This window comes from Poecilia reticulata, chromosome 19 (assembly GCF_904066995.2).
Source record: "Poecilia reticulata chromosome 19, P_reticulata-male-v2, whole genome shotgun sequence".
NCBI classification, from domain to species: domain Eukaryota; kingdom Metazoa; phylum Chordata; class Actinopteri; order Cyprinodontiformes; family Poeciliidae; genus Poecilia; species Poecilia reticulata.
Genome location: NC_088848.1, coordinates 12,115,277 through 12,142,280, shown reverse-complemented (window position 1 = coordinate 12,142,280; position 27,004 = coordinate 12,115,277). Strand labels below are relative to the sequence as shown.

Here is a 27,004-nt window from a genome sequence, read left to right as displayed (position 1 = left end):
CTGTCAGGACTGTCATTACGCATGATTATAGTTGAGCGTTAAAGGCATCCCTGTCTGAACTAAGCTTATTGCTCGTTACATTAAATCTGTATTTGGGTCAAATAACAATAGTGACGGTGTTATGCTCAATTTATACACAAAGCACAAACAAAAACTATTTGGCTAGTAACAAGTAGCATACAACAGCATTTACTTACCGTCTTAGTCTGAAGTAACGTCAAACAGAACTTGTTGAGTGAAAGATTTAAGGGTTTCTTTGTTCCTAAAAGGGACTAGGTTGTTCTGTTTCAAAACATGGCTGCCTCTACTGAGCCTGGTTCTGGTTTTGCTGGAGGTCTCTTGCTGTTAAAAGGGAGTTGTTCCTTTCCTCTGTCACCATATGCTTCCTCAACAGGAGCTAAAGCAACAGTCAGTGACTGAGCTTCCTTATAAAACTACTAACCGGTATTGTGAACTACATTTGTCTGCACTGTAATAGGATTATATTAGAATATAAATGATTCAATTCAACTATTTTTTTTAGAATGATTCATTCAGTGAATTTTTTTTTTTTTGAGAATAAATTTCTTTGACTTGACACTACATAAATAAATACATTTTTAATCAAATTATGTTTTGTATATACAAATACCGTGGTGTGGAAAAGTTTTTACCCAGTTCACAATTTAATTTTCTTTCTCTTTTTTTTTGCATGTTTCTCACGTTAGCCGATGTAAATATCAGTCAAAGACAACACAAATTAACACAAAATGCAGTGTTTAAATGAACATGCTTAATATTGCTATAAATAAGACTAGCATTTAATTCCAAAGTCAGCAAAATGAACCAACGTGTATTTCTGCCCAGAGGCCTGTTAATCCAGCCTTTTAGATAGCAGCATAACATGGTGAGAAACGGCCAGCTGCGTCCAAGTCTCACTGCTCTTTGTGGTCACTTACAGTTCAGGTAGGACGCTAAGTTGCTGCTTCATGTTTGGACGGCCATTCTGCCTCAGTTAAAGCTGACGAGAAGAACATTTGTCATGACTGGTGAGAATGAAAGCGCATTAAAGATATGTTTATAACTGAAGTGAGGATAAGTTTGGGTGTCTGATTGTTCAGACCAGGCGCTGCTGCTTGCTGTTTGTCTGTCCGTTGGCCTTCTGTTGCTAGTGCTGCTGCTGATTCTGACAATATGCTGCCTGAGGAGGAAGAAGAACAAGCAGGGTCAGTATCAGGAGCTGATCAGCGCGGTGCCATCGGTGCCGACCCACTCTGCTCCGGTGATCCCTGTGTCTCAAGGCTTTTGTGCCAGGCAAGTACCAGTGGCAAGTATTAGTGGATCTATTGAGAGTAACCCCAGAAAAATGCCAAACCAGAGGACCTAAATTATTTTATTTTGTTGTTGTTTATGCAAGGCATGGTGAAATCCCTTTCTCTTTACCACCTCGCTGTGTTCCACAAAATACCGCGGTTCTGAGAGATGCTGAGAGCCAGGAGAAAGAAAAGGAGGGAGCGATGAAGGTGGATGCTCAGCGAGACATTCTGGCTCACCGTGGGTCACTGTCAGTTAGAAGTAGGTCATAAGTGCTGCAGTAATTGCGCTAAAGAAATGCTTTCCATTTGAAATCTGCAATCTAGACTTTCAAAACTTACATTTAAAAATTAAACCTTCATTATTAACCTTCTGGTTGACGTAATAACTGCAATATGTTTCAGACAACTAATACTGATGCAACCTAGCCCAACGCAGTGAATAATTAAGATGTGAAGTACAATGTGTTTATATCAATGTTAGGTGTTTAAATTTCCAGCAGTTTAATTAGTAATTCTTGTTTCTGAATATACTTGATTGGTATTTTTTGCCTCTACAGTGAACAACAGAGAGATTCTCCAGTAGATCAGGCTAAGCAAAGAGTTGGTAGTATCCGAAAACTGTTTGTGTCCTGATTAATTTTTCTGCATCCCTGGTTTTCTTTAGGCTTGTACCCAGTGGGGTCAGTGCTGACAGGTCTCTACTCTATGACCCCTCTGAACGAGGTGGCGGCCCCTCCTCTTGGCATGGCCACTCGCCTCTGCTTCTCCGTAGAGTATCGTCACAGCAGCGAGCAGCTCGTGGTCTCCTTGCTCCGTCTCAGCAACCTCCTTCCCCGTTTCCACAGCAACATGACGCTGGTGGAGCTGCGGCTTCTTCCCGATGACCGGAGGCCCCGGCAGGCTAAGGCCCGGGGGACGGGGCCCGACCCAGAGTTTAACGACTGCTTGATTTTCCAGGCAAGGGCATGTGGTTGAATTTTCAACTTTGAGCTCACAGGAGCATCTATATACATAAGAGCATTATTGAAAAGTGAATTTACTTTAGTAATTGAGTTTTAAAGCTAATACATACATTTTAAACTCATTAAACTCAGAGTGAGAAATGACTAAGCTAAAAAAAACAAAAAATGCAAAAACCTCAGTCACAATCATAGTGAAGACTTAACAGCTGTCCAGCAGACACTGCTTCACAAGGAGGATAAGCCACAAAGGATAAATATTTAACAAAGCAGCTGTTCACACAGAGCTTTATCCAGGTATAATAATGGAAAGTTAAGTGGAAGGAAAAAAGCCAATACAAAAATAGATAATTGCATCCAAACAAGGATTCTAAAACAACAGCATTCCTTATGTCAAGCTCAGGCTAAGGATGAGCAAGACTAAACTGATCTTCAAGACTTCAAAATCTTAAAACAAAACGTTCATTTCGGATTTAAAACAGGAAGTAAGGTTTAAGAGTCTGCAGTACACAGGCGAACATCATAGTGTAGATTCTCAGTCATCCGGGCTATTTATAATCCTAAGTGCTTAAACAGAACATCTTCTATTGTTTCTTGAAGAGATTTCAGCTCTATCTTAAGTTCCTGAAATGGATAGATGGTAACAAGCTTATTAGGCTTGAGCAAGTACCAAGTTACTGGAAGTTCAGTGTGAAGTTTCCACAGTCAGGGATGATTTGTAATCTGCTGGTGTTGGTCCACTGGGTCTTATCAAGTCCGAAGTCGGAGTAGCCGACTATATCAGGAAGTAATATTCAAACCTTCTGTGAAACTGAATGTTGAATTCTTATTAACTGTAAACCATAATTACCAAATGTAGGAGAAATAAACACTTGATCCATGTGCTACAAATCTATGTAACCACAATAATACACACTCATCGTTTAAAAAGACATGTCTGCTCGATTTGTGTGTGTGTGCCTTACAGGTATCAGCAGTGTGTGTGTCGCAGAGCACGCTGAGTGTGTGTGTGCTGAGTGTAGAGAAAGACGGTAAACGGCACGCCGTGGGCAGAGTGTTGTTTCCCCTGGAAGGGGAGCTCGGTCAGGCCGGCAGAGTTCTGTGGAGGGACCTTGACCCTGAGGAGGAGACGCAGGTAAACACCAACACATCCACACACATCCACAAAGGGGTGATCAACATGCTCAGAATGGTCCTGCCATCTAACCTTCGCCAGTGTTCGGAGCTGGGCGATGTGCAGATATCCCTTAGCTACAGTTCGGCCCTGCAGCGGCTCTCGCTGGTGGTCCTGGGAGCTCGAGGCCTTCAGCTGCTCACAGACGCAGGTTTGAAGAATTTCATCAATAAAATCGAGGCTTTTACCTGCTCGGTGCACCACAGCGTGCGTCTACGCTCCCGCAGGTGTGTGTGTCCAGGTGGGCTTGCAGATACACACTCAGATGGTGAAGACGAAGCGTAGCTGTGTGGTGAAAGGCGAATAGGATCCCATCTTCAACTACAGGATGACTTTTAAACTGCGACCGCAGCACCTGGAAGATGCCTGTTTAAGATTTGAGCTCCAGCATCCGAACGACAACCACTCAGGTGAAAAAACTTTTTGATGAGTCAAAAAACATACATCTTTCTATCAGAACGTCCTAGATCATCTGCATTCATGGTCAAAAAGAACATTTTTAGGATTGCCAATAAGAGAAGAGCTAAGTAAACAATTTAGCTGCCCACCATCAGCATACTTCAGCGTTCACCATAGACAATCAAATCATGAATGGACTAATTCTCCTTGAGATTAGTCCACAAGGCTCAGTAAATGACAAAAAAAAAAAATGCTAGCCCTGCGTTTCGGACTTAACAGGCAGGCTGCTGCACATGTTAAAGTTCTCGACAACCAGACAGAGATTAAGCATTATTGCTGGTTTAGAAGCGTTAAAACACAAAGCCTCCCCTCTCTATAAAGAGTTGTCATGTTTCTGGCCTGTCTGCCTGCTATGCTCTTCTCCTCATTACTCCTCATCAAGCTCATCTGGCTCACCTGCATTCTGCTGCGCTGGAGCACAATCAGGCTCATGTCCTCCACCTGCTCACCAACTGTTATATTCAGCTCTCAGGCAGGCAGACAGTGCCAGATTTTTGAAAGCCTTAGAGTGAGTAGACATCCAGCATTCCTTCCTGACCTGACCACGACCTCGAACTCTTTTTTGTCCCTTGGATTTTCCTGCCTTGCCTTGCCCACGTCGGATTCTTCACTGGCTTCTGTTTTCTGGTCTCGACCCTGTTTCTGCCTTTTGACCTCTGCCTCCTGCCTCGCCCTTGGATATTGTCTGCCTGATATTACCTACAAGTGTCTGACCCTTTTTCCGCACCCTGACCACTGCTCCTCGTCTGACCCTCTGAGAGTTTGTTGCCCTGATCTGTCTGCCCCCATCCCTTGCCCTCCATGCTCTGTCCATTCCTGGGTGTGCTACGGGCTGCTACCACTGTATTACCTGGACCTCTCTTTCCCCACTACACAAGGAAGGTTAGTGATCCTCTTTCTATTTTTTACCTTTGGCCTCCCCTCCCTAGAACCATCCCTAACCTGTTTCTCTGTCCTCAGAGGTTCCTGTTCCTTGCTCGTGCTTGCCTCTCCTTACCCTGGTCTTCAATAAAGAATTTTCTGATTTTTACATCTTGTCTGACTGAAATTTCGGGTCCTCAGTTCTGATCATTACAAGAGTAGGCAACACAAATAAGTGTGTCATGTTAAATTTGAAACTAATGTTAAAAATTACAAGTAAATCGCTGACATTTTTGAGATTTCAACATGTTCTTGCCCCCTCACAGATTAGCTGTTAGCTTCCAGGACCAAATAATGGGCATTTATTCTAAACCAATCTCCTTCAGGTATTGGAGGTGTTAACTAATTATAACATTTTATCAGAACCTCACATGATTGCTTTAAAGTAAGACCTTTGTCAATGATCAGCTGTTGTTGCTTTCAGAACCTTCAGCCCTGCTGGGAGTGCTGGTGTTGGGTCCCTTCATGTATGCCAGGGGTCTTCAGCTGCAGCACTGGATGGACATGATCAACAAAGCACAGGAGCCGGTCAGAATGTGGCACAGACTGGGCCGGGCAATATAAATCCCAACATAGCATTCAGAGGCTAAAGGGGAGTAAAAAATAAAAAAAACCTTCAAATATTTGTTTATCTTAGGCTTAGGTCCAGTCTCCAAGAGCTACTATTAGTGACGGTGTGCTTAAAGCTGAAGCTCCAGGGCATATGTCGTGAAAAGCAACATGGTGGTTTGTAAGTCAAAGCTTGATTTGGTCGGCCACTCAGTGAGGTTTCAGAAGAATCATGGTATTGTTAGTTTGGTTCAACACGTTAACAGGAAGTGAATCATTGCTCAGACTACGTAGTCTGGAGCTTTGGTGTAAATTAAATTAAATTAAAGCTGCTCTTCATACTTTTCGCCACCAGATGCCACTGAAGAGGTGAAAAGCTTTGAGTAATTGATCTTTATTCAATAGAATCTTCAGAAAGCATAATTTGTTAGCAAGCCATTCAAAGGGTTTGCATATAAATGTATCAGGATAGCAGTTGTCAACAACTGGGCGGAAAAAAAATTAAGGATTTGCCAGTTTCTTGTTTTATTTTTTTATGATAAATTACCAGACCCTGTAGTTTAACTGCTCTAGTTTGTCCCTCCATTTGACCTTCTGTCCCAGCCACACCAATAATATCATCAAAAGTTGACATTAATTAGAGTTGGAAATGAAAATAAAGATTGATTGTCTTGAGGCCTTTGTATTTATACTTCTTGCATTTATGTATTTAATTTCCCTTTGGAAATAAAGTATTTTTTAAATGTGACTCCCACTATTTGTATTTCATTTATTTTATCTTGATTAATTTATGCTTCTGTTTGTAAACACTCGTTCTTCATTTTTCTGTAAAGCACTTAGAATAATCTTGTACACTAATCCTTGCCCAGTGGCGGAGCTAGACTTTTAAAGTTGGGGGGCCAAGGGGGGGCCAGGATTACCTCTGGGGGGGCAACATTTAAAATGTGTGTGTCCATCCATCCATCCATCCATCCATCTATCTATCTATCGTCCTGCAACTTTTACATGTGTCTCTGCTCAAACACACCTGGATCAAATAAGCTGCTCATTTCCAGCCTATTGCAGAGATGAATGAATGCTGGTGAGGAAATTCAGACATTTTGGAGCAGAGGTGAATCTAAAGGTTGCAGGATGGTAGGTAGCCCTTGAGGACTGGAGTTGGTGACCCCTGGCCTACTGGATCATTTCAGTGGAGATTTCAGACTGTGGCAGGAAGCCGGAGTGCCCGGAGAGAAACCTGTCAAATCTTTTTACATTTTGTCCCATAAATTTAAATCAGACACATGTTTGGTCCCAGTCAGATTTCTCCAGCTCAAAATGATTACTAATTAGATCTTCTAGGATTCTTTTCTTCTTCCGATGTTAATATTTGTAGCTCCTTTCCAAAGGGCCCTTTGTCTTCTTCCAGAGGAGGGGCTGGAGAAACTAACCTCTGGTGTCTGATCACTTCTTTTCGTAAATGTAAATGAAACCGTTGTTGATCATGTCTTCACTGCAGTCGCTGTCTGCAGTGAAGACATGCTCGTTGTCTGCCTTCACGGTTCGTTCTCCCTTCATTAAGTAACAGTAAATGTCTGTCTGCTTTGGATCCCCACAGATGACGGAGGACAGGTGGTACGTCTCCGCCCCACATTCTGCAGGCACATCGATGGTCTGAGTGGCTTTTGTCCGGTATTCCCTGGTAAACCTATGCAGAAAAAACACCAGGACCTTGTTATCGGTCAGACAGTGTTTCTTCTGCCAGGGTGACCCGCAGCCTGAACAACGGCGTTTGCACGCCAAATCCAACCAGTATTCAAGCAGTATAGAAATACTGGTTGAAAATAATACTGGTGGAAGTGAAATGAGGGCGCCGTCGTTCAGGAGCCTGAGGGAAGTGGCTCCACAGTTAGAGCAGGAGTCGTTGTCATACAACTCTCTATCTGTGTCGCCACCAAACGAATCCAGCCAGACCAGCACAGACTCCAGCAAACTTTTTGTGTCGAAATCCTTTCCCCCGCCTGATGGCAGCTTCTTCTCCCTCAGCTCCATCAGAACTGGGGAAAGGTCTTCCTGACTAAAATGCTTGCCGGGCTGGCGGACAGCTGAGAGGAGGAGACTCCCACAGCAGGGGATGGACGATGCCTCCAGAAAAACCCTTTCCTGAGCGAGACACCGCTTGTTGACGCTCAAGTTTAGGACGCTCTGGAAGGCAGCGTTCACCCAGCTGTTCTGGAGCTCATTGGAGAACTTGAAGTTCTCCTCCTCTTGTCCTGGTCCTGCAGATGTCGTCCCTACATCTGGCAGATCTGAGCCAACGCCATCCACTGCATTAACGTCAGGGGAACAGGAAACCTCGACAGCAACAGAGACATTTACATTTAGAGCTGGTTTTTCGGACAAACAAGCAACTCTGTTGTGTTCTGAAATACAACGATCCCCGTCCGGGAAACGTTGTATTTCAAAGGACCCTGAGAAAGTGGCCTTCAGAGGACTACTATCCTGTAAGGATGGGACCAGCGAAACCAAAGCTTTGGCTGTCACTTCAGCCACAGCTTTGGCTGCGAGATCAGCCGCAGACCAATCTTCCCCAGCCGGGTTAGATTTTTCTGCGACTGCAGTCTCACCCTCATGTTGTACCATCGTTTCTGAACAAACCTCCCCAGCCGGGTCGGTTTGTCCAGAGACAGTACCATCGTCCTCTGTACTGTCTCGTTCAGAGGACGAGATGGAGTCCGAGGTCCCAACATCCAGCGAACAAACCTCCCCAGCCGGGTCGGTTCGTTCTTTGGAATTGGATGGAAATCCATTCCAAAACAGATCGTCCTCTTCATTCTGATCGTTTTCTTCGTTGCCATCCTTACCTGGAAAAAAACGATCGCACACTTTCTTCATCCCAGTCGTCACGGCATATCCGATGCCCCAACCAACCGGGAATATCAGGGGAACAAGCGCTGTCGCAAAACTGAACATTGTTGCTTTACACAATTGTGAAACTCCAAGAAATGTAGAAATGTCTGGATCCTGACTGATGCTTAGAGATTCCAGCATTCAAGCATTAGAACTTCTTTGATCTACTGTGATGTACATAATGTCACCTATGACCTCATCAGTGAGCTCACTGGACTTCTGGTGCAACGCCTTGCTTCTGATCGTTGCTATGGAAATGATCAGCTCAGCTCTGCATGACTCAAGCTGGCATAAATATTTAAATAAAACATTATAATTTTTATTTTACATGAAGAGATTAAAGGATTTGTATATGATTTAATTTTTGCTTTTGTGGTTTTTCATACCTGCTGTGGTATAAATGTTCTGAAGCCTTTTTCCACTATAATTTTTAATTACAATTACGGAAATTTATTAGGATTATTAATGTATTAATAATTGCACAGTGCTAGGAACAGTCTGTGACTTATTATATTTATTTGTATACATTTTCGCAGACAATTTAATGCTGTGACTATTTTACGAAACATAAGAAACAACAGGATCCAGCCCTGCACTTATACATCATTTTATTGAGGTCCAAAACTTAGAAGTTCTTGTCTTGCGTCATTCAGGAGTCTTGGGTATAAAAGGGCTTCATGATTGTATTTCAAAGGCAGATTTCAAGAACAACTCGGGCAAGAGTTTGGGTCAGACTGTGCTATTCCGGGATGTTGAGGTGTGCAGGAATCTTCACTATATATATATATATATATATATATATATATATATATATATATATATTTAAATAAAACATTATAATATATATATATATATATATATATATATATATATATATATATAATATATATATATATATATATATATATATATATATTATAAGTCCCTATGTTACGGAGATATTTTATATATCTATATATAGGGTTAGGGTAGGGTTATATATATATATATATATATATATATATATATATATATATATATATATATATATATATATATATATATATATATATATATATTATAAGTCCCTATGTTACGGAGAGAAAGCTTCTTCAATCAAGACAGGGCTCGGATGTCTTTTACTGAACATTTCTGTTCAGTTTTTATTGAGGAGAAAACGGCCCATGCTGATAACGGCAACAGCTGTTCGTTACCTAGCAACTAAAATCAACAGAAGCAAGACAGTGACAAAAGACAGAACCAGATCCTGTTAAGCATTCTTCAAAATAAAAGACTTCCTCTATCCAAATAAATCACACTTAAATATGTTTCACTTCACCTTTTGTAATTATATACAATCATGTTCAATTCAATTAATAATAATCATCATGTAAATTTTGGTTGACATATAATTGTAAATCAGCCACTTATCATGCAAATTATACTTAACATATAAGTGTAAAGACCAGTGGCGGAGCTAGACTTTTAAAGTTGGGGGGGCCAAGGGGGGGCCAGGACTACCTCTGGGGGGGCAACATTTAAAATGTGTGTGTACATCTATCTATCTATCTATCTATCTATCTATCTATCTATCTATCTATCTATCTATCTATCTATCTATCTATCTATCTATCTATCTATCTATCTATCTATCTATCTATCTATCTATCTATCTATCTATCTATCTATCTATCTATCTATCTATCTATCTATAATTTAAAAAAATAACCAAACTGAATATTTGGTTATTTTTAAGCCCCTCTGTCATTTGACATGTTATAATTAACACCTTTGACTGGCGCACATGGAGACATGATAGACTTTATGCAGAGTTCATCGCAGAGGAAACTAAAATCAATCAAATAAAAGATCCTTTCTGAATATCATCTCATGGACACTGAACTAAATGCGTCTTTCTGACCGGGAGCTGACAGCGTGTTGAAGAGTTATGGACACCTTGGTTAGGAAGCTCTGTTTTGACAGGTAACAATATTTCGGGTCGGACCAGAATTATTTGCCTGATGGTGGTTCGGGCTTCTAATGAGTTTACATTTAATGAGTTTGCAGCACACAGAGAAAACCTAAAGAGAATGTGATCTACTTATTGTAGTTTAAGTAGAGGAATAACAGCTGACTGTTGAGAGAGGAAAGAAATTAAAGTGCAGATCCGTTAGGCAGAAACAAGCGCAGAGCGCTGGGCAATAAATGCGCGTAAATGCTCCACCGTTACGCTCCAACTAATCACACATGAGATGACAAACGCCAAATATACAATTTATAGTTACACTGCTTAGTTAATGGTGTTTTAAAAACAAAACCAGTAAAAAAGTTAATATGTCAGATTCCCTCCTCAGCCTCGTCTTGATAAGAACAGAGAGCAGTCCGCTGGTTTCTGTCCAGACTGTGGTCAGCTGACCACTTGGTGCGCAGACAGTTTCAACTTTACGCACAAAGAACATCGTGGAGCTCATTATTAATCAGACTAAGAACAATATCAGTCAGAGAATCATCTCTGATCTGGACGCTTTAACGGACCAGAGACTTTGGAGCTTCTAGCTCAGCTGATCCGCTTCTGTGGAGTTTTTCTCCCGCTGAGGGAAGTGATGCGGGATCAGGAAACGATCAGAGTTCTGTCGTCTTCTAATCACGTCATTTCGTGAATTGTTACCTGATTTCAAAAACGTTCTAACAGAGAAATAATAAATGTTTCGTTTGATGACTACAAATTGGAAATAAAATGATTTTTTTCTTTGACGGACAACGAAAAAACTCTAGCGCCACCTCTCCTCCAAACTACGAACTTTGTCGGCCCCTCTTCGGTTTTTTTCTTTTTTTTTTTGCGGAGGATCAATAAATAACTTATTGGTGTTTTACAACCACCAGGTATGAAGTGCTTTAGCCTTTGAGTTGCACCACAGCGCAGCAACTGAAACACCCAGGACAAGAATTTCAGCTTGTTTTTATGAGTACAAAGGAGGCTGGTATCGCGCCTGATCTAAATCTATTTATTTATGTCATCACATGGACTTATATAAAGTTTTATACATTTTCTTTTGATATATTTATTATTGTTTTTCTTCTTTAGATATTAGGTTGACTTAGAATGATTCCAAATAATGTACAGGAATAACCTGGTGCTGTTACATGTCAATCATCTGGGGGGGGCACTGGGGGGGCCAATCAGATGACAGGGGGGGCACTGGCCCCCCTGGCCCCCCCTCTGGCTCCGCCACTGTCCTTGCCACTAAATGGATTTTAACTGAGCACAATAAGCCTTTTGTTTTGATTTGACACTAAATAAATAAAGTGAATTGAACTACAATTAAAGTTTAAAATTAAACTGTTGCTGACATGTCAATAGATTTATGCTTCTTCTTGACGTGTGGCTGTTTAATAAAGGAGCAAATAGGAGACATAAAAGGATCACTCAGACATGAACGTACAGCTGCTGTCCAGCAGGCGGCGCCTAGCTAACATGGTCCACTGTGCGCAGTCGCAGTAGGAACCGCGGCGAGAGAATAAGGAAACCATCCTCAGCTGCTATGAGTTTGTTTGTAGCTGTCGATTCATCATGAAAATAAATGAAAACACATTACTGGAGGGACACAGAGTGCTACTGGTTCCATATAATGAAGAGCATGTCCCCAGGTCAGTACCAGCTGTTATGGTTCGGGTTCTTTTGGTCCGTGCAGGACTGCTTTGGTTACCCCGTAGAAACGATACGTAATTTGAATCTTTATTTTTAGCTAAACATGTTTAATTTGGTTCCAATATTAGTAATTTTTGAGACAAAGATGAACTCGAAATCAAAATGAAACAGAACCACTTGCATAAATCAAAGTGTGTTTAAAATGCACTTCAACTTATCTTAAAAATAAATCAAACTACTTATTTTAAATAAGCGTTAACAGTAACCTACTTGTTTTACAAACCGACTACTACTATTAGTTTTTTCATAAATGACTTATTTTAACTGCAATAAATGTGACAAGTATTTATTTTTAAAGATTATTGTTATTAATCATACATAGTTCAAACCATTGGCCAATAATCAGTGCTGGCACGTCCTCTTGTTTAACCCCAGATATCATGAGTGGATGAAATCTCCTGAGCTGCAGCAGCTGACAGCCTCAGAGCCGCTGAGCCTGCAGCAGGAGTACGACATGCAGAAGAGCTGGAGGGAAGACAATGACAGTACGGTGCCACAAACGCAAACAATAACTATGAACCAGTCAACGTTTAACAAATGTTTCACATTTTTTGTAATTTTCAAGCTGCAACTTTCCAGAATGCACATTTATTATCTTGGACAAGCAGCGCTGGGTGGACCCAGGTGTGGATGAGGAGCAGTGCATGGTGGGAGATGTCAACATCTTCCTGACCGACCCCTCTGACCCATTCTTGGCGGAGCTGGAGGTCATGATAGCAGGTGACGGCACATTCTGCTTTTTGTTCATAGCTTTATTCCAAAAATAGTTTTAAAATTTTTTTGAATGAATTTGTTCCTCCCTCCCTGAACAGAGCCCAGTTACAGAGGAAGAGGCATCGGGAAGGAGGTGACTCGCATGATGATGAGCTACGGTGAGAAGCTGTTGCCGTTTGTCACATTTAAACCTAAACCTTCCATGTGTTTTTTTTAAAACAAATTTTTAGTGTATCAAAAGGCAAATGACTGCAATGACTGCAGCAGTATTTGGCTGGATATAACATTCCAGGTGTCATGTTAAGGACATTAATCATAGCCAACAAAGAGAACAGAGAGGAAAATGTTTATTGATTTGTATTGGCATCAACAGTTAAATGAACCATGTCCTGCTTTTCAAAATTATCAAAATGTGATCAAAACAACATAGGTCAGAAATTTCACGTTATCCCGTTCAAATAAATACATTTGCATTGATTTGGGAATTGTGTGTTCTTCATCAGGAATCACCAAACTCGGAGTCAAAAAGTTTCAAGCAAAAATTGGTCTGGACAACCAAGTCAGCATCTCCATGTTCAAGAAGCTGCAGTTTCAGGAGGTAAGGAGGAGACTTTAGGTCGCTGCACAGGAAGATCAGACGGTAATCGCCATCTCTGCAGGCATCTGTGTGCAACGTCTTCAAAGAGGTGACCCTCGAGCTGATGGTGGACGACTCCGTTCGGACCAAGCTGCAGGAAGACGTGGCTTACATGAAGGAAAGGGACTTCAAGCAAACATGCAGCAGCAGACATGAGCTGGTTCAGCAGTGAGGTGATCTACCGGGAGCTCCATCGTCCAACCATTATTTGTGAAACGGAAACACAGAGGCTTTACCTCCTTCCCTCGAGGAAGAGAGCTCTCGTTTTGGTCCAGATTGCTCCCTGGCAAACCTCAACAAAATGCCTCCATATACTAAACAGGTGACTTCTGAAGGTCATCGTTTGTTGTATTCTATTAGAGTTGAAGAGGCTGAGTGTAGGAACACGCCACACTCTTCAGATGTTTATGAAAAGAGAAAGTTTGGACAATTTGGATCCTTTTTTTTTTTTTAACTGCCATTTGATTGTTTCCTGATGCAAATTCCCAAGAACATAGATTTTGAAAAATTTAAAAGGGTATTTGTAAGTAATTTGTTTAAAGTGTTTAGAGACCGGAAAAATGTAAATATTAAAGTTTTTATTTTAAGCAACATAAATTACTTATTGTTCAGGGACGACAGAATAAGAATAGATTTTTTGCTTATGGTGGCATTTGTAGAATTGTTAATGTGCACTGTCCCTCCCAAATCAATAAAAATGTAAATTTTTATTTGACTTTTATAAACACTGTTTCTCTTTCAGTTCCGAAATTTTAATGCAAATACAAATTTTTACACACAAATGTATTGGCTGCAGAAACATCTTTAAAAAAAAACCTTGAAACTCTTCAGCTTTTTTAATCTGTCTGAAATGTTTTAACTATTCCATTTTTAATATGAATCCATGTTAAATTAGGGCAGGTAACCTTTAAGATCTAGTGAAAACAATAGTTTGCTCCTCAGAAATGACATGAAAACTCACTTCCTTGCATCTTTGGCAAAAATGTGCCTGTTTTTTATTTGTCATGTAGCAAAAATGACTCAATTACCAGCTGCAAGCATTTACAGCGTTTACCTGCGAGATTCGACAGGAACAGCGACCTAGATGGAGAAGGCACTGCACATGCTCCGACGGCGACAAGCTTTGGCACGCGCACACACGTCTGACGACACTCCAGAGTAGCACAGACGTGTCCGCTTCACATTTAAGCTGGACAGCTCAAGGGCAGCCTGCGCTTTGATTAATGTAAAGTGCAAAACGCCGTCCACAGGGAGATATTTAGCTGATGTAAGAAGAAAACAGGCCAAATAAAGATTTTGACAGTAATTCCATAGGAATAAGTCTCTGTGCAGGAACTTCCACATCCCGGCATCGCAAATGGGAATGACGATTTCTACATGTTAAAAAACATCCCAGAGACACCAGGAAAAGCCTGCAGCTCTCGTCTCTGATGGCAGCGTTTAGTTCTTCGATGTTTGTGTGGACTCCAGGAGGTCCTTAGCAGCGGATGACAGATTGCGTAGCAGCTGTCTGACCACGCCCTCCTGCACTTTGGCCCAGGATAAACAGTCGTCCGCGGCCGCGTTGATCGGCACGCAGACCTCTTCCCTCCGCAGGTCGGTCAGCCGACATGCGGCAGCGACTCCGGCTATTCCCAGCGTCAGCAGGAGGAGGAGCTTAAAAATCCAGCCAAGGAGAGAACGCTGTGATTTAGCTGCTGGCTTCACGTCGACCTTTTTATCTGTGAAGACAAGAAAACAGATGTTGAAGCTTCTTCAGCTTCTGAAGCCACAGATTTGTTTTTGGAAAGATGCAACAATCAGAATAAAAACATTTTAGCCCCACTTGCTGCTTGCCCGTTCTTTTTCTTCTTCTCCTCGCTCTTCTTCTTCTTCTGCTCCTGCACAGCCTGAGCCGCCACCTGAGCGTTGTACTCCTTCCTTCTCCTCTCCTTCTCCTCGGCTTTCTCCCGTTTGCGAGCTTCCCTTTCTCTGGCCTCCCGCTCTTTCTGCTTCGCTTCCTTCTTCTTCTCCAGCTCTAAGTGCAAAAACGACATAAGGTCATCTCCCTGTTCCCGATTCATCATCACTGCGCAGATAAACGGGGCTCTGAGACATTTCGATCCATTTTGACAATGCAAATAAAGTGAATTTGTCTGTTTTATGGTTTCAGGCTTTAAATATGACAAACCACAGAGTTCAAAGAAAGTAGAGAGGTATGGACAAACTAATCATTGGAAAAAATTGTGATTAAAGCCATTTTTCTTGACTCAAGAACAGTGGCTGTCATATGTAGCTTTATGGATTTAAAAATATGTCCAAGAATAAAATCTTTCCTATTGGGAGGGGGGGGACCAACAAACATTCAATTATGTACCTTTTTCTTTCAACAGGCGTTTCTCTCGTGCACGATCATAGTCTTCCTGTATGGCTCTCATGTGCTGTAGGACCTGAAACACATCGACATTCGAGTTTTTATTTTTGAGCTGGCCTCAGTTAAGGTCAGAGAAACTGGTTCCACAAAGACCGGTATCACATTTTCCAAAAGAAACATCTTAGACGTCAGGGAAAATATTATCAAAGGACCGATGAGAGAAACGTCTAATTGCATAAAAGGTGTGTATCATCATGTCAGCATTGGAACATGGAGGTAGTAGTGTGATGGTTTGTGGCTGCTTTGTTTCTTCAGTACGTGGGTGATTTGCTCTAATTGATTTCAACCCTGAATTCTAGTGAAATTAAATCTCGATCTATTAACGTTTTCTGATGACATTAATAAAATGGGGAAAATAAAGAATCTTTTAGTTCTTGTGTGTAAAGCAGCTGAATGTGTTGCAGCCACCTTAGAGGCACATTGTTTGCACTGCTTCTCATCCAGACAGTCTCCTGCCGCTTTGGCCAAACCGGGCTCCAGAGGATTATCCTTCAGATCGAGCCACTTCAGACTCTAAGCAAAAGGACAAAAAGACAGGAAGTCAACAATACTGCTAATATGTAACATATTAGCAGTATTTGAGGCTTTTTGGCACAACTGTACAAATAAAATATGATACTACCCACCCTGAGCTGAGAGAAGCTGACAGGCAGAACCATCAGCTTGTTGTTGTAAAGGTCCAGGTGTTGCAGGTTCACCAGGTTCCCCAGGTCATCCGGCAAACAGGTAAGCTGGTTTTTACTCAGGTCAAGCTTCACTAAATGGATGAGGCTGCAAAACTCTGGCTGCATAAGAGGAATGGGGTAAAACAGACAACAATCACGTATATGAACTGTGTAAGTATGAGATGGTGAGCAGCTGCAAATATACATTTTCAAGTTCTGCTACAACTGAGTTTAAGTCAAGGATTTGACTAGACAATTCTAATCTCTTAATATGACTGAATTTAAACCAATAATTTAACTGTGGCTCTTGTACATTTAGGGTCTTTCTCCTGCTGCTAGAAGCAGCACATCTTCCCATCAACACTGACCAGACATGTCACCACCACCTTTCACCATGAAGATGGTTTGGTTAGGCTGTAGCGTAAGGTTTCCTCCATGCACATTGTTTTTCATGGAGGATTTAAAGATCAGTTTATGTCTCATCTGACCAAAGCAGCTTCTTCAGAGCTCCTATGGATTTCTTTCAACAATGGTTTTACTCTTAGTGGTGCTATCTAGAGGAGCAGGCGCCTATGCAAAGATCTGTCTGCCCTTTCTAGCGATTAAAGTCATTTAGGTCAAAAATGTAGCAATGTGTGTGTTTGATACTCACAGGAAGGGAGATGATGTTGTTACAGGAAAGGTCCACGACTGTGGCTTTAGTAAATAAAGACTGCAGGAGAAAACAAAGTATGATTTAGATGAATAAAAACAACTATATTCCTAATCATTGTAATTTATTTAACTGCATAAATATCTTAATTCCAAAGGATTTAACAGTGCGACTTTTTCAGTTTATTATTTCACAAGATGACTAGCATGTTGTCTTACATTGACTTCCTCCATTCAGTGTGCTAAACATGGCTAATAATAAAAAGAAAAATGCTAAAAAGCTTATTTAGGGAAAAGGCTAATGCTAATAGTGGGGGGTAGTGCACTGCTAATGTTAATGCACTGCCTTCTGATTTTTACTTTTGCAAAAGTAAAACTCACATGGTTACTTTGTGGCACTGCATTACCAGAAAACGCACTCATCTCTTAGCAACAGACTAACAACAAATATTGTTATTGTTCAAAGATTTCCTCTGCTCTTTTGAAATACTACTTATTTTATACTACTTACTACCTTAACAAGAAATGTGCAGTTGGTGAATTTGGCAGAAAAGTGATTTTTTATTTTATTCGCGGCAAGTATATTATAAAAGTAAAAATCTGATTTATACTTCGTGGGAGTTCGTTACCAGAAAACGCGCTCATCTCTTAGCAACAGATTAACAACTAATATTGTTATTGTTCAAAACACATAAGATTTCTTCTGCTCTTTTGAAATACTACTTATTTTATACTACTTAACAAGAACTGTGAAATTGGTGAATTTGGCAGAAAAGTGAAAGTTTTTTTATTTTATTTTATTTGTGGCAAGTATATTATAAAAGTAAAAATCTGATTTATACTTCGTGGGAGTTCGTTACCAGAAAACGTGCTCATCTCTTAGCAACAGATTAACAACTAATATTGTTATTGTTCAAAACACATAAGATTTCTTCTGCTCTTTTGAAATACTACTACTACTTACTACTTAAAGTAATTGATTGTCTGCAACCTGTTTATGTCTTTCATGGAGTGTTTACTATTTCTCTTTCTGGACATTTGGAAGTTTCACTGTTATTTGTTTTTCTAATAATACGTCTTCAAGCTTTTTAGGTTATGAGATAGGCTGGCAGCAATGTAAGTTGTAAATAGAATTAAGGGGCTGAAAATAAAATGTAATGATATTAGAATTATGGCAGCAAACCAGCACAACGCAAAGAACTTTGCACAGTTTTTCAACCAAACTAACCGACTAAGTTCAAATGCTGTTGGATGCAGCTAATGTTAGCTAAAAGATTACTAGCTAATAACAATACAGCACCTCGAGCTTGTTAACAAAGTAGCCCGTAGGCTACTGATGATGTTGCCTATGTTCAAAATTGGGTAGATCTGGTTACATTCCCTTGAGTAACCTTTTTGAAAAAGTACTCAGAGTAGTTTCACAGCACTGTACCTTTTTCTTTTACTTGAGTAATATTATTATTGCTTCGACTTTTTTTTTTTTTTTGTTGCTACGATTCATTTTGACCTCACCAAAATGCACTGAATATGGGACTGCAAATTGGTCAAACCCTTCTGGGTTAAACCGGTGGATTTGCTGAGTAACTGGTTGGATGTGGCGGTCCCATTGACACTTGTCCTACTATGCCTGTTAGTAGATAGAACCCAAATGACAAATAAAAATGGGTAGGACGGTAAAGTGGAGATCACTTACAGTTCAGACTTGTGGGAATAATGTATTTAGTGCCCACAGATTCTTTTTTTTTTCATAGCGCATGCTCACTGCCTGCTATTACTACCCCTAGAAACAGAAGCCATGCTGTTGACAATGATGTCATCAGCATGACTTTAAATGATGTCTGTGTCATGAGGCCCTGCTAAGGATGACTGTGATGTCAGAGTCCTCGACATGACCAACTGATCAGTTAATTCTCAGGTCAGTTAACAGAATTCATTTGGACATTTTAGCTAAGCTCAATAAAGATGAGTAACGAAAGCTCTCGGCTCACTTTTTTTTTTTTTTTTGAAAAACATGGAAAAAAGGCTCTCCAACAAAGTCCATCCTGGTCAAAAACCCCGGATTACAGGAAAAAAAAATTCTCAGTGAACTTCTTTGGAAAGTGATTGAAAAATCTGCGGATGGATCAACTCTGCATCTTGTCAGAGAAACATTTTTGAAAGAACACCACGAGGTTTTGATCTTACTTTTGAGAGAAACAGGAGAATTAAATGTGGATGTTCTCTCAGAGGTGTCAGAAGAGCTGAGTCAACAGATTTTCCAAAGCCTCGCCTGAGATGCTTTCCACTTTGTTTTTGGACAGCATTTAATTGGACTTCTTGATTACCCAGAAGGACATAAAGTTATTGTGGAAAAATTTAAACATCACCTGGAGAATTCCAAGATTTGGTCTTTTTCAATTTGCTTGAACTGGAGGACCTGCCTCCGAGTCAGGACCTGCCTCCGAGTCAAGACCGGCCTCCGAGTCAGAACCTGCCTCTGAGTCAAAACCTGCCTCCGAGTCAGAACCTGCCTCCGAGTCAAAATCTGCCTCCGAGTCAAAACCTGCCTCCGAGTCAGGACCGGCCTCCGAGTCAAGTCCTGCCTCCAAGTCAAAACCTGCCTCCGAGTCAGGACGTGCCTCCGAGTCAGGACGTTCCTCCGAGTCAGGACCTGCCTCCGAGTCAGGACCTGCCTCCGAGTCAGGACGTGCCTCCGAGTCAGAACCTGCCTCCGAGTCAGGACCGTCTTCTGAGTGAAGACCGGCCTCCGAGTCAGGACCGGCCTCCGAGTCAGGACCTGCCTCCGAGTGAAGACCTGCCTCCGAGTCAGGACCTGCCTCCGAGTGAAGACCTGCCTCCGAGTCAGGACCGGCCTCCGAGTCAGGACCTGCCTCCGAGTCCGGACCGTCCTCTGAGTGAAGACCGGCCTCCGAGTCAGGACCTGCCTCCGAGTGAAGACCTGCCTCCGAGTCAGGACCTGCCTCCGAGTGAAGACCTGCCTCCGAGTCAGGACCGGCCTCCGAGTCAGGACCGGCCTCCGAGTCAGGACCGGCCTCCGAGTCAGGACAGGCCTCCGAGTCAGGACGTGCCTCCGAGTCAGAACCTGCCTCCGAGTCAGGACCGTCTTCTGAGTGAAGACCGGCCTCCGAGTCAGGACCGGCCTCCGAGTCAGGACCTGCCTCCGAGTGAAGACCTGCCTCCGAGTCAGGACCTGCCTCCGAGTGAAGACCTGCCTCCGAGTCAGGACCGGCCTCCGAGTCAGGACCTGCCTCCGAGTCAGGACCGTCCTCTGAGTGAAGACCGGCCTCCGAGTCAGGACCTGCCTCCGAGTGAAGACCTGCCTCCGAGTCAGGACCTGCCTCCGAGTGAAGACCTGCCTCCGAGTCAGGACCGGCCTCCGAGTCAGGACCGGCCTCCGAGTCAGGACCGGCCTCCGAGTCAGGACAGGCCTCCTTTGAATTGCCTTGTTTCTGAAAATGTGCTATATAAATAAAATTAACAACAAATACTGTTATTGTTCAAAAAACATAAGATTTCTTCTGCTCTTTTAAAATACTACTTATCTTACACTACTTAACAAGATGGTGCAGATGGTGAATTTTGCAGAAAAGTGAAAAAGATTTTTTTTGTTATTGGTGGTAAATATATATAAAAAATCTGATTTATACTTTGTGGCAGTTCGTTACCAGAAAAACTCTTAAAACTAAATTAATAACAAGTAATACTAGAACATTTCTGAAGAAATTTAAATGGGGCGTGTCAAAGTGTGCCTGTCCTTTGGACCCAAATCAGGTGTTCTGATGCTAAAAATGAGCAACAATGCTAAGCTTAGCTAACCTATACCTGTGGAGAATTACATGTACTTGGACTAACATGGACTTATTCTATTCAATATGCTAAAACTTGTGTATAAGCTAACATTAGTGGCATATGGGGTATCACTAGCACGTTGTCTTACTTTGACTTGCTCCATTCAGTATACTAAACATTGTTAATAAATTTAAAAAATAGCTAAAATTGTTATGGGAAAAGGCTAGTGCAGCATTTCACTGCCCTCCATTACTGTCTGCTTAGACGCAGGCGGTGTCTTAACATTAATGTGGCATTAACATTAACAAAAATATTAATGCATTTTTGCATTAACATTCCTAAAATGCATTAAAAATGAATAAACCTGGGAGGCAAGTTAGTTAGCTAGAAAGAAATATCTATAAAATGATTATTTTAGGGAAAAGGCTAATATTAGTGCACCGCCTAAATACAATAGAAAAATCTGCAGTTTCAGCAATATATTTATTAATCCATACGGCCAAGGCTATACAAACAAAAATAGAACCAATTGACATCACAGTATTAGGAAGATGGTTATAATGTTATGACTGGTGATGGATGTGTGTTGCACTGATTGACGATTTGGTTACGAAGATTGCACAAAATAATAAGATAATCGGAAAACACAGGAAGAGAGTACTGGATTTAAGTTTGTAAATGCATAAATTGAGGTTTTATTCGCAGATAAACGATTAGATAAAAGCTGCTGGGAGACTTACGAGCTCTCTGACTGGCACTTCACTGAGGTTGCACAGGCTCAGGTCCGCCTCATTCCCGCTGATTTTATCCTTCAGGTTTAACACTTTGGGTTTACTCATCCTGCAGTCTAGAAGGGAACACGGCAACAGAGTTCACCAGATTCAGAACCGAGTCAAACTGTTTTACTGCACACACTCCTGATAAGCAGACAACATCAAACACAGTAAATCTTATCGCTTTACGTGACTGCTCACCTGGTACAACAGTCGGAGCAGAACTAAGTCCAATAATGACAAGAAAGAGACAGAAATCGAGCGTTTCGGGGTGTAAATATAAGCCAATCGAAGAATAATCTCAGTTAGACTTGTATATTTGGAGCTCTGACTGCCTCTCAATGAAAATCCACGTCATTGGTTGAGCAACGTGGCGACGCTAACGAGACAGCGCCCTCTACCGGGGCGGAGGAACCAGCGGGTAAACGAGTAGCGGCTTTTCTTTAGTTTTTCCTCAAAGCGTTATATATATATATATTTTCAATATATATTTTTCTTTTTATAAAAATTAAATCATAAATAATGTACAACAAGCGTATGCATTTTAAAATAAGCACCAATAAGAATGTCTGCATACCTGCACAGAAAGACTTAGTCTTTAAAGCATGCTTAGTCATGCACCTAATTAAATGATAATTTTAACGTTGAAGTAGGCTGGTTGCTTACCTGACTATTTACAGTATCTAATAATTTCCATGATTTATTTTCCATATAAAAACAAAAGTATGGCTGCCTTTTGTAGAAAACGATTACACAATTATTTTTTGTAAAATAACTTTTAACACAAAAAATATCAAACAAATGTATTTGTTGATGTATTTCAAAGGGATTGAGTAATATTTCCTTATGTATGATTTTTTTAGTCAACCAAGCGCTACACGTTCACAACAACTTGGAAAATTGTAGCCATACTTGTAATAATTTCATCCTCTTCGTCAAGATATTTTTACATATCTCTAACTACCATAATAATGGAAGAAGCTGCAAATTAAACCAGAAAATGATTAATCTAATCCTCCCATGAGCGTTTCTTGCTTTAGGGTTGTCTCTTTCAGTGAATATCCAGAATAATCAAGGCAACCAGTCATGGATGATAAACGATAGAAGTTTTTGGCTTCCTCAAAAAAAAAAAAAAGTGGTTATTTCAAAGTAATCCAAAGGATTTACCACAACTTCTCATCTGTCTAAGCCAGATAAATGATGTTACACAACATCTTTCTTCAGACTGATGGGGCCAGATGGGCAGTCAGTTTACATGCCTGGAGACATGTCTGAGTCTCTTAAATGGAAATGAACACAGTTTCCATTCATAAGTCTTCCACAAAGGCTTTAAAGAAAAACCCCTGTGAGCCTCAAATGTGACAAGCATGGTGCAAGATAAAATCATCCAACATTGTCAGGGAGGCAGAAATTTTCTGCTGTTGTCTAAAGAGAGTCTTTTTGTTGAGAGGAGATATCAAAAACTCCTAATGGAATAACTTTTTGTTGACTATTTTAATAGGTGCAGTTCAAAAATCCCTTGTTTGTTAGAGGAGAATCGACAGAGCGGATCAAGGTGATAGAAAGGCAGCAGTAACTTAATTAAACCACTCAATAAAAATCAAGGGATGCAAAATATAATCTCTGAATTTACAGCATTTTGAACTTTAAAGCAGATGAGCTACAGCTGCAGAAAACCAGACAACTGGGGTCATAATTCACAAAGACTCACCAACATTGGACAGAAACAGATTGCAAAAATATTGCCTGATCCAATGAATCTTTATTTCAGCTGCAACAATCTCATGAATCAGACCTTGGTGTCAACAAGGTCAAAACATGGATCCAACCTAAAAAAAACAAACAAAAAAGACAGACTACCATGTCATGCAGAACCACATTTCCATTTTAGCTTCAGTCAAATCGTTGTGAAGCCCGTGAAAATGAATCAGCTCCTCTGTGTGGCTTCAGACCACTTAGGGATTTTAAACCCAAGCCAATGATTTCGCTGCAGCACCGGGCTCACAGTGAACTCCCACCACAGGGTAAAACCAAATAATCTGCAGCCCCACTGCCAGTGGCAGCTGTTGCCTGGGCACATGTCCAAAAGAGGAGGAGAAGGATTGCACAAAGAGTCGCATCCTGCCAACGCATCAAAGATGTGACTGTCAGTAATACCAACACTGTTTCCCTGGAGATGGATGCTTTCTCTCCTTGGTGGTAAAAGTTGTGTAAGGCTGTGAGAGGGCAGTAAAAGAAGGCCGACACAGGGAGGCATTGTTTTATGTGCCATGACCTTTGTACGCAGGACGGTCTGTAATTACAGCTTCTCTGTACTGTTACTGTCCTACATATTCACCCTTTTTCTTTTGGACACAAGTGCTTTCTACCTTCCTATTTCAACTTGTTGAATTTTACGATGTCTTACACCTGGAATATTCAGCTGGAAAACCGACAGCTTTTCAAAATGAAAATCTGAGGCCTGTGACGCGTTCATGCTTTGGAGGACCACCATCTGTTGACAGTTTTCCAAACTCCTCGTGTTTTTATTCACATAAAACTGCCGCTCTATCCTAATTTTTTATTTTTTTTATTTTATTGCCTATTAGTTTGCGTGTAGGCGTCACCATTAACCCTATAATCAAAATAAGATGTTTCGTTAACACATTTTTTTTCTTGTGTCTTCTGTAGTTAATTTTTGTCTATAAAACAGGTCATGTCTTTGCTAGTGTTTATTTACATGACAGCAGATGGCTGCTGTGAGCAGACAGGTTGCATTTCAGGACTGGGCTCCGCTCCGCAGCGCCCCCGTCCGGCCTGCCACTGCACTGCGCGGAGAAGCTGTGCGTGTGTGAGTGCGTGTGTGTACGCGTGTGCGCCCGGTGAGCGACTGCCGCTGAAGAGACGACACCGCTGTCTGCTGTCAGGTAAGAAAACCGCCGACACATTTCCTTCATTTCACCGAATTAATCAGCGAGTCATCACTTGGTAATCGAAGACCGAGGCACAGACTCGAGCGGGACGCAGCGTCGTCTTTTCTCCATCGGCATTCCTTGTCTTGTCACTTCATATATTTGTGTGAGGTGGGAGAGGTTTGGCCTCCATGCGTTTCTACGGCCAGAAACATCCCGCTCAGGACTGAAAAACGCTTTTTCTTGCATCGCCTGTCCGCGCATCTCCTCCTGCACCCGCTTTTTCTTTCTTTCTTTTTTTTTCTTCTTGGTCTCACGTTTTCAGTTGTTTTTATTTTTGTGCACCATGCGCCGTCTCCATCCTCCTCATCGATCCTCTCCCACAATAAAGGCATGAAACGTGTTTGTGTTGCAGCCATCATCGCTCCAGCCCCGGAGCAGCAGTCGCCTCTCCATATAGCCTCGGCATTTCGCGTGTTTTCTCCTCATTCCCCGCAGGGATCAAATAAAAATGTCTCCACCATCCGTCTCGGCGCAGGTCCCCCGTCCTTGAACGCTCTAACGGCGCTAATCCGCCGGAATATTTATAATCTTGTTATTGCGAGGTCTCAGGAGGACAGTGATGTCATGCTTCTCGGTGATATTTACTCCAGTTTGGTGTCTGTGCGCAGTTCCTTTTGTTGTCTCCGTTGTCTGCTTCGAGCTCAGCGCGTTAGTGTGAATTTTAGGCAGTGAAGCCGTTCACGTTGCCTTCCTTGCTGCCCGTTATTCTGGATCTTTCGCTTCTTTCTTGCACCTCAAGGCCCGAATGGTTTCTCATGCACTCTTTTTTTTTTTCCTCCCTCACCTGTAAACATGCATTAAATTCCGCATCTTAATCACTGCAAAACACCCTCTACCTCCCGGTTCCCCATCTGACTGCAGTTGTTTATGTGTGTCTTTTGTGTTTTTATATAATGAGATTTATTTAAGAGCGCAGACAGCGTGGGCCGTCAGCAGCCTGTGCGCCTGTGCCAAGCCCATTTTTCATTTGCTCAACAGTGCAGCGAGCCAGCTTGCTTATCTGTCACATATGGACTCCACGGTAATCCACCTGAGGTCAGTGGACACAATCTGAGCCGGAGAGCCTTTAAACGTGACCCCTTTGTGTGCTTTAATTGGCTGTTTTTAATGCAATAACACCTGCGGGTTTGTTGAGCTGCATGGATTTGGCGCTGGACACACCTTGTCCTCCATCCTCTCCATCTCATACTTGCAAAGCATTGATTTTTATTTATTTTTTTCTTATGCACGGAGCGGGCATGTTGTAGTCTGTAACCACAGCTTGGAGCTGCTCCAACCTGCCAGGTGATCCATTGAAAGAAGAAGAAGAAAGAAAAAAAAAAGACGCTTCGGTGCCATCTTGTTAACGCTCCGATATACTCTTATTTCTGCAAGTTTCTGCAGCACTTTGGCTGGGATTGTTACTGGAGTGACGCTCAGGAATGCTCACACTGACACGGACGACTCCTCCCCTCTAAACTTTAGTGAAAACAGTGACTCTTCTGGACAGATGCAATTTACAGAGGCAGAAATCAACTGAATGTATTCTCTCTTTGTTTTGGCTTCTCATTGGACACAAATCTGGATACGTTTTGTCAGTACAGAGAGTATGTTTGCTCAGTGTGGCTATTTTAAGTTCAAGATTTTCCTTTGTGTCTAGGTTCAATATAAGAAGCACGTACAAACTCAAGTTTGCACACATTTAGCAAAGAACAATTTTTTTTCATGAGTTTTCTCCTCTGTGCTGAAGTCCACTTCTATATCTGTCCAAATTAGAGTTCCTTTACTGCAAAGTGGCAACCAACAGTTATTGTTTCTGGTCATGCCTTCTTACATTTAGTCCAACAGATAATGTTATCAATTTTCTTGACACCCTTGTCCCTCAGTGGGGTCGGGAGGGTTGCTGGTGCCCATCTCCAGCTAACGTTCCAGGCGAGAGGCGGGGTCACCCTGGACAGGTCGCCAGTCTGTTGCAAGGCAACACAGAGACACACAGGACAAACAACCATGCACACACACACTCACACCTAGGGGCAATTTAGACAGACCAATTAACCTGACAGTCATGTTTTTGGACTGTGGGAGGAAACCGGAGTACCCGGAGAAAACCCATGCATGCACAGGGAGAACATGCAAACTCCATGTAGAAAGACCGGGGCCGGGAATCGAACCCAGAACCTTCTTGCTGCAAGGCAACAGCTTTACCAACTGCGCCACTGTGCAGCCCTTAGTTTAAATATAATAACATTTAATCAACAGTCAAAAATATACTATAAGCAAAAATTGCAAAAAGAAATGGTAAGGAAACAAACAAAAATGTAAATTTCTAATATATTTTGTCTCATTTGGCATTCAACTACATGACTTTGTAGTATTTACCGTTTCCTTAGCTGTTCTATTGTTTTCTGTGCTCATATGCAGCATATTTCAATATAGTTCAGTTCAAGCTTTTGTTCCCATATTTCTTCTTACAAATTTCAACATGTGCATAAACT

At 41.6% G+C, this 27,004-nt stretch overlaps 4 protein-coding genes and 1 long non-coding RNA gene across 22 annotated transcripts in view; 3 read left to right on the top strand and 2 right to left on the bottom strand.

The window, feature by feature from the left end:
- Nucleotides 1-786: 786 nt before the first annotated feature.
- Nucleotides 787-6,105, top strand: syt15 (synaptotagmin XV). Its single transcript, XM_081600626.1, is given in 8 exon segments — nt 787-1,028; nt 1,101-1,293; nt 1,397-1,554; nt 1,960-2,252; nt 3,222-3,389; nt 3,471-3,579; nt 3,656-3,838; nt 5,233-6,105. Coding segments are annotated over 8 exon segments (1,251 nt in total). The 5' UTR covers nt 787-1,021; the 3' UTR covers nt 5,373-6,105.
- Nucleotides 2,703-3,549, bottom strand: LOC145549107 (uncharacterized). Its single transcript, XR_014085066.1, has 2 exons — nt 3,462-3,549; nt 2,703-3,372 (listed from the first exon to the last, which is right to left on the bottom strand). It is a non-coding gene; the product is annotated as an uncharacterized LOC145549107 (long non-coding RNA).
- Nucleotides 6,106-11,675: 5,570 nt separating the features above from the next.
- nat9 (N-acetyltransferase 9) lies at nt 11,676-14,596 on the top strand. 2 transcript variants are annotated; one of them, XM_008437227.3, is made up of 7 exons: nt 11,676-11,873; nt 12,310-12,419; nt 12,514-12,654; nt 12,747-12,806; nt 13,152-13,246; nt 13,308-13,458; nt 14,296-14,596. In XM_008437227.3, exons 1-6 carry the CDS (start codon nt 11,797-11,799, stop codon nt 13,455-13,457), a joined length of 633 nt encoding a protein of 210 aa, XP_008435449.2. In that variant the 5' UTR covers nt 11,676-11,796; the 3' UTR covers nt 13,458; nt 14,296-14,596. The 2 variants fall into 2 exon arrangements, 1 of the variants encoding a protein (XP_008435449.2); XR_014085131.1 differs by having other exon boundaries at nt 11,677-11,873; nt 13,308-13,607.
- On the bottom strand, nt 14,247-21,995 carry lrrc59 (leucine rich repeat containing 59). Of its 3 annotated transcripts, XM_008437228.3 has the most exons (8): nt 21,778-21,995; nt 21,544-21,650; nt 17,016-17,075; nt 16,325-16,483; nt 16,107-16,211; nt 15,642-15,714; nt 15,111-15,302; nt 14,247-15,006 (listed from the first exon to the last, which is right to left on the bottom strand). In XM_008437228.3, the coding sequence occupies exons 2-8, from the start codon at nt 21,640-21,642 to the stop codon at nt 14,726-14,728; spliced, it is 969 nt and encodes a 322-aa protein (XP_008435450.2). In that variant the 5' UTR covers nt 21,643-21,650; nt 21,778-21,995; the 3' UTR covers nt 14,247-14,725. The 3 variants fall into 3 exon arrangements, with proteins under 3 accessions (XP_008435450.2, XP_008435451.2, XP_081456995.1); XM_008437229.3 differs by lacking the exons at nt 21,544-21,650; nt 21,778-21,995 and adding an exon at nt 17,396-17,690; XM_081600869.1 differs by lacking the exons at nt 21,544-21,650; nt 21,778-21,995 and adding an exon at nt 17,234-17,382.
- Nucleotides 21,996-24,306: 2,311 nt separating this feature from the next.
- mapta (microtubule-associated protein tau a) overlaps nt 24,307-27,004 on the top strand; it is a 35,538-nt gene continuing 32,840 nt past the window's right edge. For 2 of the 15 annotated variants that reach the window (XM_081600857.1, XM_081600856.1), the window contains exon 1: nt 24,313-24,482. The gene's annotated coding sequence lies outside the window, so the exon portion shown is untranslated. Of the gene's footprint in view, nt 24,483-27,004 lie in introns of all 15 variants that reach the window. The other 13 variants (XM_008437209.3, XM_081600860.1, XM_081600864.1 and 10 more) reach the window with 9 other exon arrangements.

Bases quoted from the DNA above. Each gene is read 5' to 3' on its own strand.
- lrrc59 (XM_008437228.3), bottom strand. From the start codon at position 21,642: ATGAGTAAACCCAAAGTGTTAAACCTGAAGGATAAAATCAGCGGGAAT. The intron at 15,303-15,641 runs GTACATAATTGA...TTTTGCACTTAG, and splicing joins ACGCCTGTTGAAAGAAAAAG to AGCTGGAGAAGAAGAAGGAA. The intron at 15,007-15,110 runs GTGGGGCTAAAA...TTGTCTTCACAG, and splicing joins AAAGAACGGGCAAGCAGCAA to ATAAAAAGGTCGACGTGAAG.
- nat9 (XM_008437227.3), top strand. From the start codon at position 11,797: ATGAAAATAAATGAAAACACATTACTGGAGGGACACAGAGTGCTACTG. The intron at 11,874-12,309 runs GTCAGTACCAGC...GTTTAACCCCAG, and splicing joins AATGAAGAGCATGTCCCCAG to ATATCATGAGTGGATGAAAT. The intron at 13,247-13,307 runs GTAAGGAGGAGA...CCATCTCTGCAG, and splicing joins AGAAGCTGCAGTTTCAGGAG to GCATCTGTGTGCAACGTCTT.